The sequence below is a fragment of the Phalangium opilio genome, unplaced genomic scaffold, assembly GCF_054372755.1.
Source record: "Phalangium opilio isolate 3A_F unplaced genomic scaffold, DU_Popi_V2 ptg000041l_1, whole genome shotgun sequence".
Taxonomy (NCBI): Eukaryota; Metazoa; Arthropoda; class Arachnida; order Opiliones; family Phalangiidae; genus Phalangium; species Phalangium opilio.
Window position 1 is genome coordinate 1420782 of NW_028324165.1, and position 20002 is coordinate 1440783.

The 20002-nt window shown below is 40.0% G+C and overlaps 1 protein-coding gene and 1 long non-coding RNA gene across 3 annotated transcripts in view; both read right to left on the bottom strand.

The window, feature by feature from the left end:
• The window catches only part of LOC149679214 (uncharacterized), a 137160-nt gene extending 121952 nt beyond the window's left edge, over positions 1-15208 (bottom strand). The window contains exon 1 of the long non-coding RNA XR_016365708.1: positions 15102-15208. This is a non-coding gene — a long non-coding RNA (uncharacterized LOC149679214). The remainder of the gene's footprint in view (positions 1-15101) is intronic.
• Positions 10238-12805, bottom strand: LOC149679225 (uncharacterized). Of its 2 annotated transcripts, none has more exons than XM_089834869.1 (2): positions 12166-12805; positions 10238-11396 (listed from the first exon to the last, which is right to left on the bottom strand). In XM_089834869.1, the coding sequence occupies exons 1-2, from the start codon at positions 12659-12661 to the stop codon at positions 10456-10458; spliced, it is 1437 nt and encodes a 478-aa protein (XP_089690995.1). In that variant the 5' UTR covers positions 12662-12805; the 3' UTR covers positions 10238-10455. The 2 variants fall into 2 exon arrangements, with proteins under 2 accessions (XP_089690995.1, XP_089690994.1); XM_089834868.1 differs by having other exon boundaries at positions 12133-12805.
• Positions 15209-20002: the final 4794 nt, after the last annotated feature.

The following is a 20002-nucleotide window of genomic DNA, read 5'->3' on the forward strand; positions in this document are numbered from 1 at the left end:
CCCTCGAATTGCGTTACCCCCGAGGAACGTGACAATTATATTAAAAATTTTAAAATTAGAGAGGGGGTACTTTTAGACCCAGTCAAGATTAAAAGAAACGAAGGGTTGCGTAGCGTAGCAAAACTTGCCTTGAATAGTCTTTGGGGTAAATTCGGGGAAAGAGTGAAACCAACCAAAACGGAAATTATCAAAGAACCCCGCAGACTTTACGAACTCTTAAGTAACCCGGATGTTGAAGTAAAAAGCGTTTTAACCATAAATGAAGAAACGCTGCTAGTCAAATGGGTTCCTACGACTGAGGCCGACGTTGTTTTGAAGCATACCAACGTCTCTATAGCCTGCTATACAACGGCCATGGCCCGTCTTTGTTTATTAGAATATCTGGAAATTGTCGGGGATAAATGCTATTACTACGATACAGATTCTCTTGTGTACATGTCCCCCCTGGGAATACCGCTAATAGAAACTGGTAACTTTCTGGGTGAAATGACCAACGAATTGGAAGGTTATGGTAAAAACGCCTACATTGATACCTTTGTCAGTGGAGGATGCAAAAACTATAGTTATTGGGTAACAGATCCAGACTCTGGCAAAAGGTTCAATACAACCAAAGTCAAAGGGTTTCGTCTTAATGTCTCTAACGAGAAACTAGTCAATCACGAAACTTTAAAAGGATTACTAGGCGTTGATTTAGACAAACCCCTTTTGCCCATAACTGTTCCAATTTCGAGACACATTTCGAGGCTTCCCAATCACACGCTTGTCTCTATAGACACTCACAAAGTTTATAGAGCCACGGTCGATAAAATCCGTATACTAGACAATTTCAAAACAGTCCCCTATGGCTACCAGAACCCAACTTAATTTATTAACTAATTTATTGATTTATTTATTTATTAATTTAAAACTAATTTATTAATTTAAAACTAATTTATTAATTTAAAACTAATTTAAAACTAATTTATTAATTTAAAACTAATTTATTAATTTAAAACTAATTTAAAACTAATTTATTAATTTATTGACTAATTTATTAATTTATTTAAAAGTGTATATTGTATATTTAAAATAAAAAAAAATTTAAACTGATTTTGTTCCTTTTTTTCCCGCGCTTCCTGTCATACGCGTTTCCCTGTCATACGCGACACGCGGCGCGTTTCCTTGCTATGCACGACGCGATCATTTCCGCGACACGCTAGAAGAAGAAGACGCGCGCGACCCCTATATTAACGTTTGGCCACTTAAAGTTTAATTTATTTAAGCTCGAGAGCTCGGAGAACAATGAATCCCTTTTATCACCCGTGTACCATAACGGTAAATGGACCGAGTGGGGCTGGAAAGACGTTTCTTTGCGAAAGAATCATTAAAAATCATCGGGAAATGTTTGAACCCAATATCGCTGAAATTATTTTCTATTATTCAGAATATCAACCATTTTACGACAGATTGAAAGGTTTGGTTGTCTTTAAGGAAGGTTTGCCGGATATGAACGAGTACGACGGCTCTCGAAATTGTCTTCTAGTAATAGACGATTTAATGGATCAGAACAAATCAGGTTTGATCGGTTCAATTTTTACCAAGTTTAGTCATCATCGTAATTTAAGCGTGCTATATTTAACTCAAAATCTTTATCATAAATCCAGCGATGCTAGGGACATAAGTTTAAACACAAATTATTTGATACTGTTCAAGCAGGTTAGAGATAAATTGCAAATAAATTATCTAGCTAGACAAATGTACCCGCGTAACCCGAAATTTTTAATGGAGAGTTACATGGACGCTACAGAACAACCTCATTCGTATTTGCTACTGGACTTTAAACAAAACTGTCCCGAAGATTATAGGGTTAGAACAAACATATTTCCCGATGAGATCATGGTAGTGTACGTGCCCAAAAAGAGATAAATAAGACTCGTATCATACAAGAGCATTCATTTGAATTATGAAACGCCGAGCGATTACATCACAGCGAGACGTTCTCGCACTCTTGAGTAAACTTAAAAAAGGGCCTAGACACGCCTTTATAAGATCCGCGGATAAAGGTTTAATAGACGCTATATCAGAATTAGTTTTAAATACGCTACACGGAAACGTGAAATTGAATTTGGCCCAAAGAAGTAGGCTATACAGGTATAAGAATAACCTACGCAAAATAGCTAGTAAAAGAATAGCTTGGAAAAAGAAAAGGGCTATTTTATCGAACCAAAAGGGAGAAGGTCTTTTTTCTTTACTCGTACCGCTTCTTTCCTCGGTTATCGGAGCTTTTAGTTCGTAATGTACCATAAAATGACCTTGGTACCCTTGAATGAACGGCAAATACCGTCTCAACCCGCTATTCAACCCGCTGATACTCTAAAGACAGATGTTATGCAAGAATTGAATAGGGAGATGCAAACGGTTTTAAACAACAAATCGTTAGACGATCGCTCCAAATGGATTATGTACCAACAGCTAGTCCAAAGGTACAATAACGTTTCTCGAGAAATCGTGCCGGATCCGACCGAAAAATGGATTGACATGTTCCCCCTCAAATATAAGGGGAGAGCAAAGAAGGTTTTCACTCAGTTGCAATCGCTTGGCGAGACCTTAAGGTGGTCGAAAGAAGGAAGACTATTTGTAAACGGGCGAGAGATCAAAAATTCTGATATAGCGCAGTTAGTATACCATTACATTTCCCCCCTTAAAGAAATACCCGAAGGCTGGAGCGATTTTCATAGCATTGTAAAAGAAATTGAAGGACCAAAAAACGCCGTCTCTCCCGAACCAGTCCCCATCCTTCCCCCTCCTCCTCTCCTTCATTTCACTTCCCCGCCAAAAAGAACGCCCTTAAAGAGACGGCTAAGAAATTACAATAAAGAAAATTCAAGCGGGGCTCGTTACGTTACGAAAAGGAAATCTTCTTCTTCTATAATACCAAAATGGCTGAGCTTCAACCCAACAACACCGAAAAATTAAAAACCATATACTATGATCCTTCTAACCCCGCTTCGTTTTCAGGAATAGACGCTTTACATCGAGCTGTTAAAGATGATGGTATATCGAAAGCGGAAGTAATTTCGTTTTTGGAAAGTTCCACCCCGTATACTTTGCATAAAACGGCTCGTAAAAAGTTTAAGAGGCGCCAAATTATAGTTCACAATATCGGTGATTTGTACCAAATAGACTTGGTTGACATGCGATCCTTGGCCAAAGATAATGATAACTACACGTTTCTATTGACGTGTATAGATTGTTTTAGTAGAAAACTATGGGTCGTGCCCTTACTACGTAAGACGGGAAAAGAAGTTGTTAGAGCCTTAGCTCTTATATTCAAAGACCAAATACCGATTAGAATAGAAACGGATAAAGGGAAGGAATTTTTGAATTCCTCGGTCAGAAAATTTCTCAAAGAAAAGGGGGTTAAATTCTTTACAACCGAGAATGACGTCCACCACGCCCCCATTGTAGAAAGAGTGAATAGAACGCTAAAGTCTCGTATGTTTAAACTGTTTACCCATCTCCATACTAGAAGGTATATCGACCACCTACGAGATATAGTGTCGGCGTATAACGGCGCTTGGCATAGTACTATTAAGATGACGCCGAATAACGTTAAGCCAACCAATATATTAGAAGTGTATAGAAATATTTACGGGACTGAAAACAAAGGACAGAAAAAACGCCCTCCTCCCCGAATAAAAGTGGGTGATTACGTCAGGGTTAGCAAAGTAAAAATGGTTTTTGAAAAGGGTTACGAAGCCAATTACTCCGCCGAAGTTTTCCAAGTTGATTTTATCGGAACTGCCCGTGATCCAGTGATTTACAAGTTAAAGGATCTGGAAGGAAACCCTATAAGTGGCGTGTTCTATCGCGAAGAGGTTCAGAAAACGGTTAAACCTGAAAGGTTCAACATTGAAAAAATTATAAAGCGACGAAAAAGGCGTGGAAAATTGGAGTTATTAGTATCTTGGGAAGGTTACCCGAAAACCCAAACCTCTTGGGTTCGTGGAGAAGATGTCGAATCAATCGTTTTACCTAACCCTACCAAGTAACGTCAACGGCTCGTTATTTCCCGATAATACCAGGGCGCATTACTGTACCAAGCTACCTAACCCTATTCATTTAAATGGAAAATGGGAAGTGTCTCTAGTAGATATAATGTATACGTCTACTTTTTACAACGTGCCAAGGCCTAAGGAAGAACGTGATGTTAGCTTTCATAACGTTTCCAGATACGGGAGCAAATATACAGTAGGGGAGGTAGCCGAAGGCAAGAAAAGAGAGAGAAAAAGTAAAGACGCTAGGCGGGAGACCATAGTTGCGCCCGACGTTCCCCCGGGGTTTTACAAGTCTATAGAACATTTAATAAACGTCATAAATAATTCGTTTGACAAAAATGGCCCATCACCGCGGCTGATTTACGATAACGTAACCGGGCACATTACTATAAACCAACCTGAAAGATTATTGAAACCTTATTTAAAATTCGAAAAACCCATTGCCGAAATACTGGGATACGATGAAGCTAACGAATGTATCGGTCGTAGCCAAAGGCCCTCTAATTTGAATTACCACGTTCCGGACCAGTTATTTATCTATTTAAATATCGCTAGCGATCAGATTGTAGGCGACCACTCGGTTCCTTTACTACGGATCGTTTCGGTTGATGCCAAGAAACCATACGGGTCTCAAATATTTCAAACCTTTACCAATCCTCATTACGTACCCGTTGGTAAAAATTACTTTGATATCATCGAAGTTAATATAAGGAATAGTTTAGGGGAACCGGCGCCATTTGAATACGGGAGCTTAACGGTTAAACTACACTTGCGATGCCTAAGCCAGACGTCTTAGAACGGAGACAATGTTGCTACAAGCAATATTACAATAATCAAGCGGGAACCGGAACCGGAACCGGAAGTTATTATATAGGGACTAACCCTAATTTGAAAGGGCACGGGGGGTTCGGATCCTTTTTTAGCGGATTGGTAAGGTTTGTTAGGCCTTTGCTTACAAGCGGTGCCAAATTTCTCGGCAGAAAAGCCGTTAGTACGGGGACCAAAATTTTCAGTGACGTAGTATCGGGCAAGGATATTAAAGAGGCTGCTAAGAAAAGAGTAACGGAAACTTTAGATGATATTAGAACACAGCATGGGGGAGGGGGGAAACGTCGCAGACGTAAAAAACCCTTGAAACGAAAACGGGCTCAAAGTAAAAAAGGTATAAAACGAGCGGCTACCAGGAAAATAAAGCCAGTTCGCCGTCGTATACCCTACAGGTCAAGACGACACGATATATTCTCCTAAAAATGTTTCAAGCGACAAAATCTGAGCTGGATTTTTTCGAATCTGTCCCGATTCAAACATCGGTAGAATCGACCAAGTATGTTTGCTATCGACCTATTTCGGTTTTGGATGGAGACTCTCAGATTGAATTTTACGTTCCCGGAAATGGCGAAGAATATATTGACGCCTCTCTAACTATGCTTTATGTTCGAGCTAAAATAGTACATACGGACGGTACCGATCTTGTTGAAGCCGATAACGTAGGACCCATCAACAATTTTTTACATTCGCTCTGGGATACGGTAGAAGTGACCGCCAATGATACGTCTATTTCATCTTCAACCGGAAACTACGCCTTCAAGGCCTACCTAGAAACATTGCTAAACTATGGCGGAGACGCTAAAAAATCTCATTTAACTTCTTCATTATGGCATAAAGACACGGCTGGGAAAATGGTTTCTGTAACTGAAAACCAGGGACATCTTGTTAGAAAAGAGTTAGCAAAGGAATCGAAAGAGATTGAAATGTACGGAGCCCTACACGCTGATATGTTTAACGTTTCAAAATTCATACCCAATGGCGTCAGTCTTAGAGTCAGGATGACCCGAAATAAACCGGGTTTTGTTTTGCTCGGAGCTCCTCCCCCCGGTGGCGTGTGGTACAAGCACGAAATACTCGAAGTAGGTTTATATATTCGTAAAGTGAGAGTAGCCCCTCGGGTAATGCTAGCTTTAGAATCGGCTTGGACTAAAGCCACGGCTAAATATCCATTCACTAGGACAGAAGTGAAAGTTTTTACCATTTCGGCAAATATTCAAAAAACTACTATAGATAACGTATATTTAGGGGTTTTACCAAACAGATTAACAGCGGGTTTAGTAACTCATAACTCGTATAACGGCAAATTGAGTTGGAACCCTTTCGAATTCAACAACTTTAACGTGAATTATATTAATCCGATTATCGGCTCGGAACAAGTACTCGCTAAGCCTTTGCGACCAAATTTCAAAAAGGGTCTTTACGCTAGATCATATTATTCTCTGTTTACCGGATCTGGTACTCATTACAAAGACGATGGTAACGAAATATCTATGAAGGAGTATCCCAAAGGTTATACGCTTTACTGTTTTGATTTGACTCAAGATGGTACCGCGTCAGATATAAATCATTACAACCCTATACGACAAGGACAATTGCGACTTGAACTCGGGTTCGAAGAACCAGTACCCGAAACGCTGAGTTTGATCGTTTATTCAGAATTTCAAAGTTTAATGCACATAGATCATAATAGAACAGTCGTTGTAGATTCGCCATGAACGCTTCAACCATAAGAAGGGTTTTGAGATACACCCGCGGTTTCATGGGCGTATACCCGCGCGATGTTCTACCCAAATATATCCTTCGATACCCGGCTTCCATTGTTATAAATCTAGATAATCACAAAGGAAACGGTAGTCATTGGATTTGTCTCTATATCGATGGGAATAAACAATGTTATTATTTTGATTCTTTGGGTTTGGGTCCCTTGACAGAAGATATTAAAACATTTATGAGAGAAAATTCTACGAAAATAAACTATAATAGGAGGGCTTTGCAGCCCCCAGACAGTTCCGCTTGCGGTATATACTGCGTTGTATACATTATGCACAGAACGAGGAGAAGAAGCACAAACATGTTTTTCAAGAAATTTAAGAGGGATCCGTGGATGAATGACGTCATCATTTCCAACCTCTATAAGAGAACCACGCCCTCCCACTGAATTCTCTTACCCAATCCCGACTCGGTATTAGACCGTGTTATGACGTCAGCCGTTCCAGCCTCTATAAGAGAAACACACACCCCGTGAATTCTCGTATCCAATCCCGACTCGGTTGGTGTTATGACGTCAACCAATCTCTATAAAAGAAGCCCTACGGTCGTTAGAGGATTCATATCTACTCCCGGCTCGGTTTTAAACAGTCACCCACAGACTCGCTGCTAGTTATTATTATGAAGTCCGCCGTTATTGAATTAGAATACCTGAACGGACGCACTCGTAGTGATGGCAGCACGGACATTATCGTGAAAGAATTGGCCATAACAACCATCGAGGCCAAACCGGCTACCGTTTCCTGGACATTCGCGCCGCCGTACAATAAATCACACGTCTCGATTTCAAAACAACGGCAAAACCAGTGGGTTTCGCGTAATCTGCACCGATTGGACTGGAATGCCGGCTTAACCTCATACGCCAAACTCGACGATTGCCTCGCCGCCGGTCTACAGGGGGTCGACCTAATCTTTTCAAAGGGTGACGAAAAAGTCACCTTTCTCTCTGACCGTCTCAACAGAACGGTTCACGACTTGAACGACTTCAAGTGTCCGAAAGCCACGACCGCGGACATCATTTCTCTTCCCGTACGGTGCTTGTACCCTCACCCCGTCGGTGAGCACCGAACGGCTTGCGCCTTTGACAAGGCTTTAATTTACGCCTTATGGGCGCACTCTAACAAAGCCGAAATTAATATTTCGTGCAATCTAGATATCCTTAATGATATTTACATGTAAAAAAAATGAATAAATGTATTTTTTCCTTTAAAAATGATTTTATTTTTTCAACATACACATATTACAGCTTGAAAACAGATTCTCTGAAGGGGGGAGAACATGTCTGGTCGTGTTATTTGCAGACGAGTGACGTAAACAACATTTGTAAAGGGGGGTGAGAGGTTCATAGCAGGGATGGCGAACGGGTCTGGGCACGAATTATCTTTAATCTTGGGGGGATCCATTTGGTTCGAATGTCGTAAACAACTTTGTATACAAAGAACGTCTGCGGGGCTGGCTGACAAGTCTGGGCAAAGATTTGTTCTAGTTAGAGTTTAGCTTGGGGGTAGAGAGAGAGGGGGAGTTCTAGTTAGAGTTTAGTTTTGGGGAGAGGGGGGGGGTGGCAGTTCTAGTTATAGGTTTAGTTTGGTAGTTAGAGTTTAGCTTGGGGGTAGAGAGAGAGGGGGAGTTCTAGTTAGAGTTTAGTTTTGGGGAGAGAGGGGGGTGGCAGTTCTAGTTATAGGTTTAGTTTGGTGGCATGGGGGTCGGCTCTTGATATATTTTGAGTTTGGTTCTAGTTAAAGTTTAGGGGTGTGGGGGGAAGGCGAACGGGTCTGGGCATGAATTATTATTTTAGCCGCTAGGGGGGTGTTGTACATGCTGAATTATATAAGCAAACGGAAAAGAACGTTGGGTTTCATAACTAGTATGAACACCGAGGCGAAAAGACGTGAAAGTTTCCATCGCTGGAAGGGTCCGTATACAAACCCCCGAGATCTAGCTAGAGACGGATTTTTTTATTTATATACGTATGGTCACGATACCGTAGAGTGTTATTTTTGTCACGGTATATTAAACGATTGGAAAATTCGGGATTCTGTGCACGAAGAACACAAACGTCATTTTCCTAGTTGTCCCTTCATCCGCGGACTTCCAACAAACAACGTACCGATCGAAGACGACAAGGGTCACGACGTACCACCCACCGCCCGCTCTGATTATATGGAGTTTCGCATTCCAAAGTCTGTCATTCAAAAGGCAATTTTGGATACCTACGTCCAAGAAATTTTCAGCGACCCCAAGAATCGCGAGATGTTGAACACGACATGAATTCGGAAGAAGCCCGTTTAAAAACTTTCCAATCGTGGCCGTCGCTTTACGTTGATGCAGGCGAACTAGCGCGAGACGGGTTTTATTTAGGCCGTAGAGATACCTTCAGATGTTTCTTTTGCCATGGTACTCTTCAAGTATGGACAAACTCGGAATCGGTAAACGATAAACATAGACAATTGTACCCAGACTGTCCATACATTTTCGGGCAACAAACGCTAGTCCACACGGACCATACCTTCAGATGTTTCTTTTGCCACGGGACTCTTCAAGTATGGACAACCTCGGAATCGGTACGCGATAAACATAGACAATTGTACCCTGACTGCCCTTTCATTCTTGGAAAACGGACGCTCAATGTGCCTATCGAAGTAGACGTTACTTCGGAAAAATGTGACTATATCTGTCTTATCAAGAAAAGACGAATTTAAAAGACTCTTACAATGGTGAAAAAAAAGGTTACTTTTTGCCCTTTTACCGTAATATATAAAATACCTTACGAGGATCGTTTTAACTATTATTATATCGATAAATTGCATTTTAATGAACGCATCCGTAATATTAATACTTTACTAGAAAAAATACTTTATGTAAAAAGAATAAAACATGGATAAAATATTTAACGCCTCTTGATTTATACATATTGCAAAAGTAAAAAAAAAAATGCCCCGCTTTAAAAAAAAAATATTACCGGAATTAAAATTCCGTGTAAAATTAAAAAAACGTTGGGAGAGAAATTCCTAGGCTTGTACAGGCATTCCCCCGCTTTGCACGCGTAACGGAGAAGAGGAACCCGAGAGATATATTCCTATAAAATTTCAGTGCTATTCGGAGAGAAAACGCGAGCCGCTATGGTTGTACACGCATTCCCCCGCTTTGCACGCGTAACGGAGAAGAGGAAACGACGAGAGAGGAAAAAAAAACTCTCCTTCACAGCGCTCTCGCGCCGCTAGGCTAGTACATTCGCAAGCGTAAAAATAAAGAGGCGGTCAAAGGGAAAGAGACGGTGAAAGTCAGGGAACCAAGAGAGAGAGAGAGAGAAAAAAAACTCTCCAGCCTTCACAGCGCTCTTGCGGGTATCGGGCTGGGTAAAGAGAAAGTGAAAGTCAGAATAAAAAAAAGGGGACTTAGCGCAAAGAGAGAGCATACACTCAAGAACAACCTCCACCCTTCAGGTGGAGGAGGTGAGGGGGAGACACACCAACCCCCCCCCTCCGGGGATGGAGGCATGGGGGCAAAAATTCGTCCCCCCCTTCGCGGGTATAAACCATGGGGGAAAAAAATTCATCCCCCCCTGCGCTGCCCGCGGGTATCGAGGCTTACTATTCTCTTTCATGATATAACCGGAACGAAGCAAACAACTTTAGCGGGAGAAAGGACCACTCTTCACAATAAGTTATTATAGGCCTATATGCAGAATTGTGCAGGTGCAATACAATTTAGAATGGAGCAATTTAATAGATTGTTACATACACAGTTTTGGCCTATTCATGAATCATTACAGAAGACGAGGAAATATGGTTTTTGTCCAACTGGTTAAACAATGTAAATCCATCTATTCACACATGTGTTTTCTACGTTTATGTTCTATCAAATGAGTCTTCTGGGTACATTCATAGTCACACCGATCACATTTTAAGGGTTTTTCACCACTATGAATGAGTTTATGTCTAATCAAATTATTCATCTGAGTGCATCCATAGTCACACCGATCACACTTGAAGGGTTTTTCACCATTGTGAATGCGTTTGTGTGTGATCAAATTATCCTTACGAATACAAGCATAGTCACAATTATCACACTTGAAGGGTTTTTCACCAGTGTGAATGCGTTGATGTGTGATCAAATGAGCCTTCCACGTACTTGCAAAGTCACACCGATCACAATTGAAGGGTTTTTCACCGCTATGAACGCGTAGATGTTTGGTCAAAGAACCCCTGTCCGTGCTGTAATATTCGCACTCTTTACATTTGAAGGATTTTTCATCACTGTGAATGCGTTGATGTGTGATCAAATCTCTCTTCATTGTGCTGGTATAGTCACACTGATCACATTTGAAGGGTTTTTCAGCACTGTGAAGGCGTAGTAGATGTGACTTCAAATCATTCTTCCGACTGAATCTATATTCACACCAATCACATTTAAAGGGTTTTTCTCCACTGTGAATGCCTAGATGTACTGTCAAAGCGCACTTCCGCGTACTTGCAAAGTCACACTGATCACATTTGAAGGGTTTTTCACCACTGTGAATGCGTCGATGAATGTTCAAAGAACTCTTCTGTGTACTTGCAAAGTCACACTGATGACATTTGAACGGTTTTTCACCGCTATGAATGCGTTGATGTTTGATGAAATCGCACTTATGCTTGCATGTATAATCACACTGTTCACATTTGAAGCGTTTTCCTTCTTTACCCTTTCTAATGCGACGTTGTAAGCCCCGTTTATATTCAGTTGAATATTTGAACCCGGTTTTACGATTCTTCTTCAATTTCTCTATAGAAAATATAAAAACCACAAACATCATTTATAGTTTAGTATCAAAAAAACAATAACATTCAAGCGAACTTCATAAAAAAGGTAGTGCGTACGAAAACGAAGTGTTACAGAATAAAAAAGGTGTGTTGATTAAAGGCGTTAGTCGATGAGTAAACGAGCATATCAACAAAAAGGGGATGAAGATCACCCTTGGCTCGAAAGGTTGTACTTTTAACTTTTCTTCTCTCTCAAATTAATTTTCATTCAATAGTTTTAAGACAGTATAACTACACACTTATTAAAGGGGCTCGCCGGCGCTGTTGGGGGGAGACCGCCCTTAGTTCAGGGGGAAAACACCCAGCTCTTTCGCCATAAGGAATGGCTCCACCGTCGCGGTGGGCGGGTAAGTAATATGCTAACCAACAGTTTGACCTCCCTTCACCCCAACAGCTCCGGCCAGCCCCTTTAAGTATGTACAACAACAACGAGTGAAAATGAGAATAAATTATAGGCTTTTCGCCCAAGATTAGTTTTCATCTAAATCTAAAGCGTAATAAGGTCCAAAATTTAAGCACTGATTTTCCTGCAGGGAGTTCGTGTCTCCGTCATTCGCGATTTTCGGAATATGATAAAAATACATTACAATTGTTAAGCGACCTCCGAGCAGTTACGCTATTAGGCTTTATACCGAGAAGTCGGAAATATGACTACTCATACTAGGTACTCAAGACTATTAAAGCATTAAATGTTTTACCTGTAATTTCCGACCGAGACGATGAGGTTTTACCTTCTGGAATCTTTGGAGCGACACCTTCTAATGTCTCCGAGTTGGACACCGAACTATTATGTTGAACTGCAATTGGAACTTCGGGTAAATCGCTTTCCATAGAGACGGAGGGCATTTCTGATAGTTCAATTGGGTTGCGTTCTAGTTCAGGAACACACACTGGCACACTCAATGAGCTCGGATTGACAAACAGTTCCATACTTTCATTTTGTCTATCAGTTTCCTTTGCACCTGTCAAGGCGTTTTTGGATTTGTTATCTTCAAGATCGCTTTCTAGGGCTGTTTCTAATGAATCGCCTTCCACATTTTCATCCAAATGTTTCTCGGTTTCAACATTCAATTCAGGAGCACGCAATTCCTTCGATTGAGTTGAATTATCCTCAGTGTCCCCCTCTGTCGAGACACTTGGCGATTTAAGAAGGAAGTCGTTAATGTTAATATTGTTCTTAAGAGGTTCTCGTGGCGAATCGCTCTCCGTGTTCGTATCAGGAGACATTTCGAATTGGTTTTCGACCTTAATTTTACGTGAAAGCGCACGTTGAGGCAAACTGTAATCGTAATTCGGTTTAGGGACACACGGATTCGTATTTGCTTTATAAACCCCATATTTTCAGAATTTATTGAGGCAATTGCAATTTCTGTATTTGTATTGTAAACCTCCGCCACATATTGAGGTTCAAAAACAAGTGATTCTTGAATAATATCTTCTTTATCCAGAATGCCTTGGACACTGTGCATAACAATAGGAAGGGATAACTCCTGGACATTAATTTCCATATCATTTTCAACGGGTTTAGTTTTCACGTATTCATCATTATCTAATTGATGTATTCCACTTTTCTCCTATTTTTTAAACAATTAACAATATCTTTCATTCTTAAAGTAATTCTCTTTCCTATTGACTATGAAAGTGAAGGATGTTGCATACCATCAGATCTTTGATTCTCCTTTCCAAGTCTTTAATGACCCTATTGAGTCTTTCAATTTCGTCTATTTTCTTATTTATTGTTAATGTTGTTTTCACTTTCTCTTTTTCCAAGTTTGAAATTAAGACATTACACTAAACAAAATGAGATTCCATTACAATTGTTAACTATCTACGGACTTTCTATGGCTGAAAGTATTTTAAAGGGGCAAGGAGGGACAAGCAAGAAAAAGGGGAAACCAATGACACACAAGAAGGGGATCAGTAACAAAGGTCCTCGTTATTAACGACGGACATGTTACCAATCCCCTTGGACTAGAGCCTTTATTTGATAGACAACAGATTCGACAACTTATCCTGTGTATATAAAATTGGCTATGATCCCAAAAGGGTCTCATATTTTTGTGCTTAATTTCACACAACAAAAAAGCTCCCCTATGCTTTGAAAAATACCTCGGCTTCCAGTTTCGTAACTCGATCATCTCTAGCTTTAACTTCATTGATTAGATCATCTTTGCTTAAGTGATCATAGATACATTCTTCCTCGTAGTCCATTTCCTAAAAACGAAGTTTTCGTAATTTTCAGATTGTCTAAAAGAAAAGGAGTATTGCAATAATTTCGCAAATACCTTTTTAATTGCCAACCTTTGAAGATTTACTAAACTCATTTCGGAATTTTGTAAAGAGAGTTTGTGAGATTGTAAATTATCCCTAAAATAAAATAATTTTTCAAAATGAAGGTACATCAAAAACGAACAAATACATGGTAGCTTTCGCTATCATGGCTAAGAAACACATGGCAAAGCTTAACTAGTTCAAAAGATTGTGATAATTATTGCTACAATATATATATATTGTGGTTTGCCTCTGGCTGGATAGAACAAGGGACCTTTTCAGTTAGATGTGGTTGGTAAGACAATGTACCCCAACCGATGGGCCATCTCGAATATTACCTTAGTGAGTTTGAAAACATGAATACTGTACTACATTAGCAGATACGAAACCAACACGCCCTCCCCACCCCAAGCTAATAGAGCTATGTCAGTTGAAGGGGGGAAACGTCACAGTTGGGCCTGCCAATAAACGGAGCCGGTTTTTAGCCTCCCTCCGTGCGGGCCGCTGAAGAACTCTATGGTAAATTTACCGCACAATATGGCTCCTAGGCGGGGACTGGCGAAACCACGCCTCAAAAGCTTTCCTTTCCCCCGAATTGAAATAGCTCTATACATAGTTTACAGGCGTGGAGGATTCATACCATTTGCACAAGGAGACCTGGGAACTTAGAGTGTAAAATTGCAGACGATTTTACACTCTAAGTCGCTTGGTCTCCTGGTGTTAATGGTAGGAATCCTCTACGCCTGTAAACTATGTATACGTAAATATTTTTACGTGTCTTGTATGAATACAGCAAAGTGCTTCATTCCTAGTTACGACCTATGAGGCAGTCTTCGATACTTTTTTAGTAAGGTAGTATCTGGTAGTAGTAAAAATAGTAGTATTTTTCCTAGATGGAAAAAACGCGCGGGACACAGAGCCAAAAAAAAAAACAAATACCGATGATGGAGAAAATACTATGGATAGATACATATTGAATCTACTTATGAGGCATAATTCAGATATTGAGTAGTCACGATTCCGTATGGTTTTACTGTTTAAATAATTTTCGATAATTCACCATTCCGCAGTATTATTAGCTAATACTGCAATATTCAGCAACGAGGGTAGATCCTATATCTATGGGTAGATCTCACATGCAGAACTGTCTAAATCCCCCTATAGCTAGAACATCTTACAAAGTTACACGAGTGGCTAAATGTGCGCCTCTTTCAATTTGCCCAATATTGTTGAAATTGCGGCAATAAACAAGCTAATCAGCAATAATTTGGAAGGGTAGTAGTATTCAGGGAATTAAAACATATCCACTTTTGGGAATTTATTCTATAGCTAGGTTACGGTTTGGATCCGTTACATGCCTTGTTGACATCCAAGTTGCATTATATTCATCACTTACCAGCTTAAACGTTCGACCATAACTCGACATTCTTTAACAAATTCCATCACTCTTTGTACAGTTTCCCTGTTAAGGTAATATACGTAACATTATAAAAATAATAAAAATATGGCCATAAACAACGACTTTAGTGTCACTAATACACATTCTTACTTACCAGTCAGGCTGATATCAAGGAGAATATAAGGGAGGAGTGGAAGCTCCCCGGCTCCACAAGCGTAAATAGTTATGTCTCGCTTAAATTATACTAGCGGCAAGGCTAGCGGTACGAGGGAGTTTCCGGCTCAATAGCGCCACCTACGATACCATTTAATGTCTCAAACGGAAATGCCTCGGTACTGCGCATTGAAGATGCGCGGTAGAAAAGCGAGACAAGTTTTGCCCCTCTTTCCACTCCTCTCCTATACTCTCTTTGCTGATATGAAGTTTGGAACACTTTTCCGGGAAACACTATCTGAACCTAAATTTCCTATTGACCACCTTTTACTGAATTACCCCAAATTCTAAAATAGTAGAAATCCTCCTATGCGTCGTCTGCTAAAAGATCATAACGACTTCTGGCTTCGACTATTCGGGGTAAAATAGTGAGTTTCAATTTAAAAATGCAAAAACTCCAATCATGCCAATATTGCGCAGAGCAGTAATCGAGTTACAGCTAGTGCCGAGAGGAGGGCTACGTTCAGTAACTGGAAATCGGAAAAAGCCGTTACCGCTACCGATGTGTGTGATTTCAACTTGCCAGGCGTAAACTGGACAACCTCAAATCTAGCTCAATGTGGTTATTACGTGAAAAATAAAGCAATACCTATTCTTGAATTACTGCACATAAACAACCTGGAGCAGCTAAATTCCAATATAAACTCTAGTGGTAATATTCTAGACCTTTGTTTATCTAATACACGAAACTGCACCATCAAGCATACTCCCAACCATTCACTGGTACCTATGGACAAATTTCATCCAACCTTTACGGTGGAATATAGACCCAACCAACCAATCGAACAAATAACCGCTAACAATCCCCGCGGCTTCAATTATAAAGGCGGCAACTACCTCAAACTGTATAACACAATCAAAAGTGTCGATTGGGCCCCAATCTTAGAATCGAAAGACCTCGATTTTTGTGTAAATTTCATTACTACGAATATTAAAACTGCAATGAAGGAAAATATCCCCTTGCATCCAAATCCAAACAAAATCCCCGCAGGCAAATATCCAAGCTGGTACTCTCGGGAATTGATCAAAACCATTAGGCAGAAGAACTACTTCCATAAAAAAACCAAAAGAACTAAAAACCCGATTGACCTATTGAAATACCGAGATGCTCGTAGGAAAGTAAAAACCTTGATCAAACGTGATAAGCGTGAACACGCCAAATCACTCTGCGATAGTATTAAAGATAATCCTAGAGTGTTTTGGTCACACGTTCGCAAGAAGTCAAAAGACCCAAGGCAAAGCATAATCCTCAAAAAAGGGGACCAAATTCTCGTAAACGAGGACGAAATAGCCAACGAATTTAGCCACGCCTTTTCAAACATCGCAAGCGACAATTCCCATGCCTTTGATTTTTCACCCAATGATAAAATCTGCCGCGCATTCTTTGACTGCGAAATAACCGAGCTAGAGGTTCAGTCCACAATCAAATCAATTAAATCAAAACTATCATCCGGGGCCGATGGAATACCTAACTTTATAATTAAAGGCTGCGGAGACTTACTCACGCCCATTCTCACCTACGTCTTCAACTTATCCACATCACAGGGCACTTTTCCAAATTCATGGAAAGAGGCCCTAGTGTCCCCTATTCACAAGAAGGGTTTTAAAGGAGACTCAGCAAATTACCGACCTATCTCCCTTTTAAATTGTCTTAGTATGATCCTTGATAAAATAATGAATAAGAAATTATATTCATGGTTCAAGGTTAATCTACCAGACAACCAACATGGATTCGTGTTTGGGAGAACAGTAGAAACAAATCTCCTAAGCACACTAGAATACATAGCACCTACCTTTGAAACGCGCGGGCAGGTCGACATTCTATACGTAGACCTGGCCAAAGCATTTGACAGGGTCTCACACCGAGTTCTAATCCAGAAACTGAACTACTACGGTCTATCGGGAAACCTTCTAAATTGGACTATAAGTTACCTCAATGGAAGGAGTAACACTTTAAAAATCAACGGCAGCGTAACGAACGTGACGTACAAGGTTACCTGTGGGGTCCCTCAAGGATCATCACTGGGGCCCCTATTATTTAATATCTATACCTCCGACCTACCTTCCCAAATTCGAGATTCCAAAACTCTCCTGTTCGCTGATGACAGTAAACTAGGACGCCACATAAGCTCCGATCATGACTGTCAGAAACTGGAAATAGATCTCAAACGACTCAATGAATGGTGCACCATTAACAACATTCCCATTAATGAAGATAAAACTTCTGTTGTATCCTTTTCGCGAAAGAAAAGCCGTGTCACCTACCATTATACTTTAAATGGAAAGCCTATCAAAAGGACTCCAGTCATAAGAGACCTGGGAGTTATATTCACCGATAATTTACTATTTAACAACCACGTTAAGAACACCTCCTCAGACTGTTTAAGAATTCTATATTTAAGCCTAAATATTGCAAAAAATATAAACTCGTCCTCGTGTTTCAAAAAATTATATTTATCACTAGTTAAACCGAAGATACTATTCGGAGCTGTTGTTTTTAGCGGAATTAGCAACCACCAGCTTTGTAAACTAGAAGGAGTTCAAAAGAAATTCGCGTACCTATATAATTATTATTTTATGCAAAAAATACCTTACAAATACAAAAATGTTCTAAAAATATTGAAACTAGACACAATTAAGGACACCTTTATTAAGTTAGACCTTATATTTATTCAAAAAATCATTTCTAACCAAATTGACTGTAAAGAACTGCTGGAAAAAATTAACTTCAATATTCCCTTTGCTAAAACCAGAATAAGAGGAAACCAAACCTTTAAACCGGAATTGAGTTCAATACTACCGATGAGTAGAATCATGGAAAACTTCAACATTTATGGACACTGCCTTGACCCATACAACGCGGCTAAATTAAGCGCCAAGATAATAACCTTAGACAAACGAAACTAGAACCATGACTCCTATATTCCCACCCCAATTCTAATTTAATTTACCCTCATCCCTAACGATGTGTATTTACACTGATACCGAAGCAGTTGTGTAAAAACTTGTAGGTCATCTTTTTGTACTGTTTTTTTACACATTAAACACTATTTTATTTATTTTTCCGAACGCTACGTCAGAGTGACGTCAGACGTCACTGAACGATTTTTTACTCTCTCTGTTACGTTTGATGATAGTTTCCATGATGGCGTCTGCTAGAGATCTTGGATTGAGTCGAATCAAACTGTTATTTTTGTTATTAAATGAACTATCTAACGATGATGAAACGGAATTAACCTTAATTCCAGCTGATTCGAAAAGATCTAAAAAAGAGAAATGTGTTTTTGTTTCGATAGTGGCTTTGTACTGGATTGCTCGCCATGTTGAACTTCAATTAATGACGTCATAAATCTGATTCGCATCGAAAAAACCTGCTCTTCCAGCCGCTGCGATCGGTGTCTCTTCGATGCGTAGCGTGACGTAGAAACCGGAAGTGCGAAAAACCGTACAGTAAAAAAATCGGTCTCCGATGCGCGCAGCGCTGCGTACGCTAGCAGTTACTGAACGTAGCCTAGAGGAGAGTTTTCCCACGTGACCCTACATTTCGCGTAGCCGTCTGCCTATTCACCTCACCATTCCATTTCACCCTTCTTCCATGGTAAAAGCGTGCTTGGTAACATTTGGCTTATTTTTCTACCACGTTTATATCTTGTTGCGAAAACCTACACACTAAAATAAAGGAATCCTCAGGGATACACAGTATAACTTCCTCCTGAAGTTCATCGTTATATCTCACCAGAAAGTGTAATTAAACCCCTTGGTAGTAAAAACAGTCTGACATCCGCCTCAGGGATTTTATGTATATATACTTTTCAATCAAAACAGAATGAGGTCGTGTATAAGAAGAGTTAAAATTGAAAGAACGAAATTGACGCCCTGTAGTCAATATTAGAGAGCTGCATTTCAGTTTAAAACGTTTCCATTTCCATACCATTTTTGTTCATATTTTTGTTTACCAATTCCACCCATAGATTTCATCAACCTCCCCATCCGTTACCAATCCGTCGTTTCCAAATACCAACCATTCCCATTCCCAATTAAGAAATTTTATTTCATTTCCAACTATTTAAGAAGTGAACAAAAGCAGAAAACCATTTCCATACCATAGTGTTCGAAAGAAAATAACTCTTGAGCGTCTTGGCTTGGCCCGAAATTACCACTGCAATACCGGTTCTTCATCGGGAATTTTAGTAAAAATAAGGGAGCTGAAGAAATGAAGAAATGTAGAAAAATTTGACTGGACTGAGGGACTTTTGCTCGCCCGTCGCCAAGTAGCATAAGTCACTTCCCAAAATATTTATTCCGAGAATTTGAAGCGAAAACTTACAATGGACTGATTGACAGCTATAATAGCCGTGAATCTCGTGTGCTAAAGTAATAGGAGGATGAGGTAGAAGACGGCACCTGGACAGGTGCGAAGAAAACAGATAGACAAAATCGAACTATGGTACTGTGTTTGCCAAAACTGAAGCGTGTTGATCCAAAGAGTGTGCCAGAGTGTGTTCCTAAACCAAAACGTAGCCCAAATGAACTGTCAGAATTGACCTCGGTCTCTATGGAAATCAATTTACCCGAAGTTCCTATTGAAGTCGGAAATAATAGTTCGGTGTCCAACTCGGAGGCATTTCAAGAAATCGCTCCAAAGAATTCCGAATCACGTTGTTCGGAAATTGGTAAGTCATTTT

Excerpts from the sequence above, each read along its gene's own strand:
- LOC149679225 (XM_089834868.1), bottom strand. The coding sequence starts at position 12,661 with ATGTCTCCTGATACGAACACGGAGAGCGATTCGCCACGAGAACCTCTT. Across the intron at positions 11,397-12,132 it reads GTCTCGGTCGGAAATTACAG|AGAAATTGAAGAAGAATCGT; the intron begins GTAAAACATTTA and ends TATTTTCTATAG.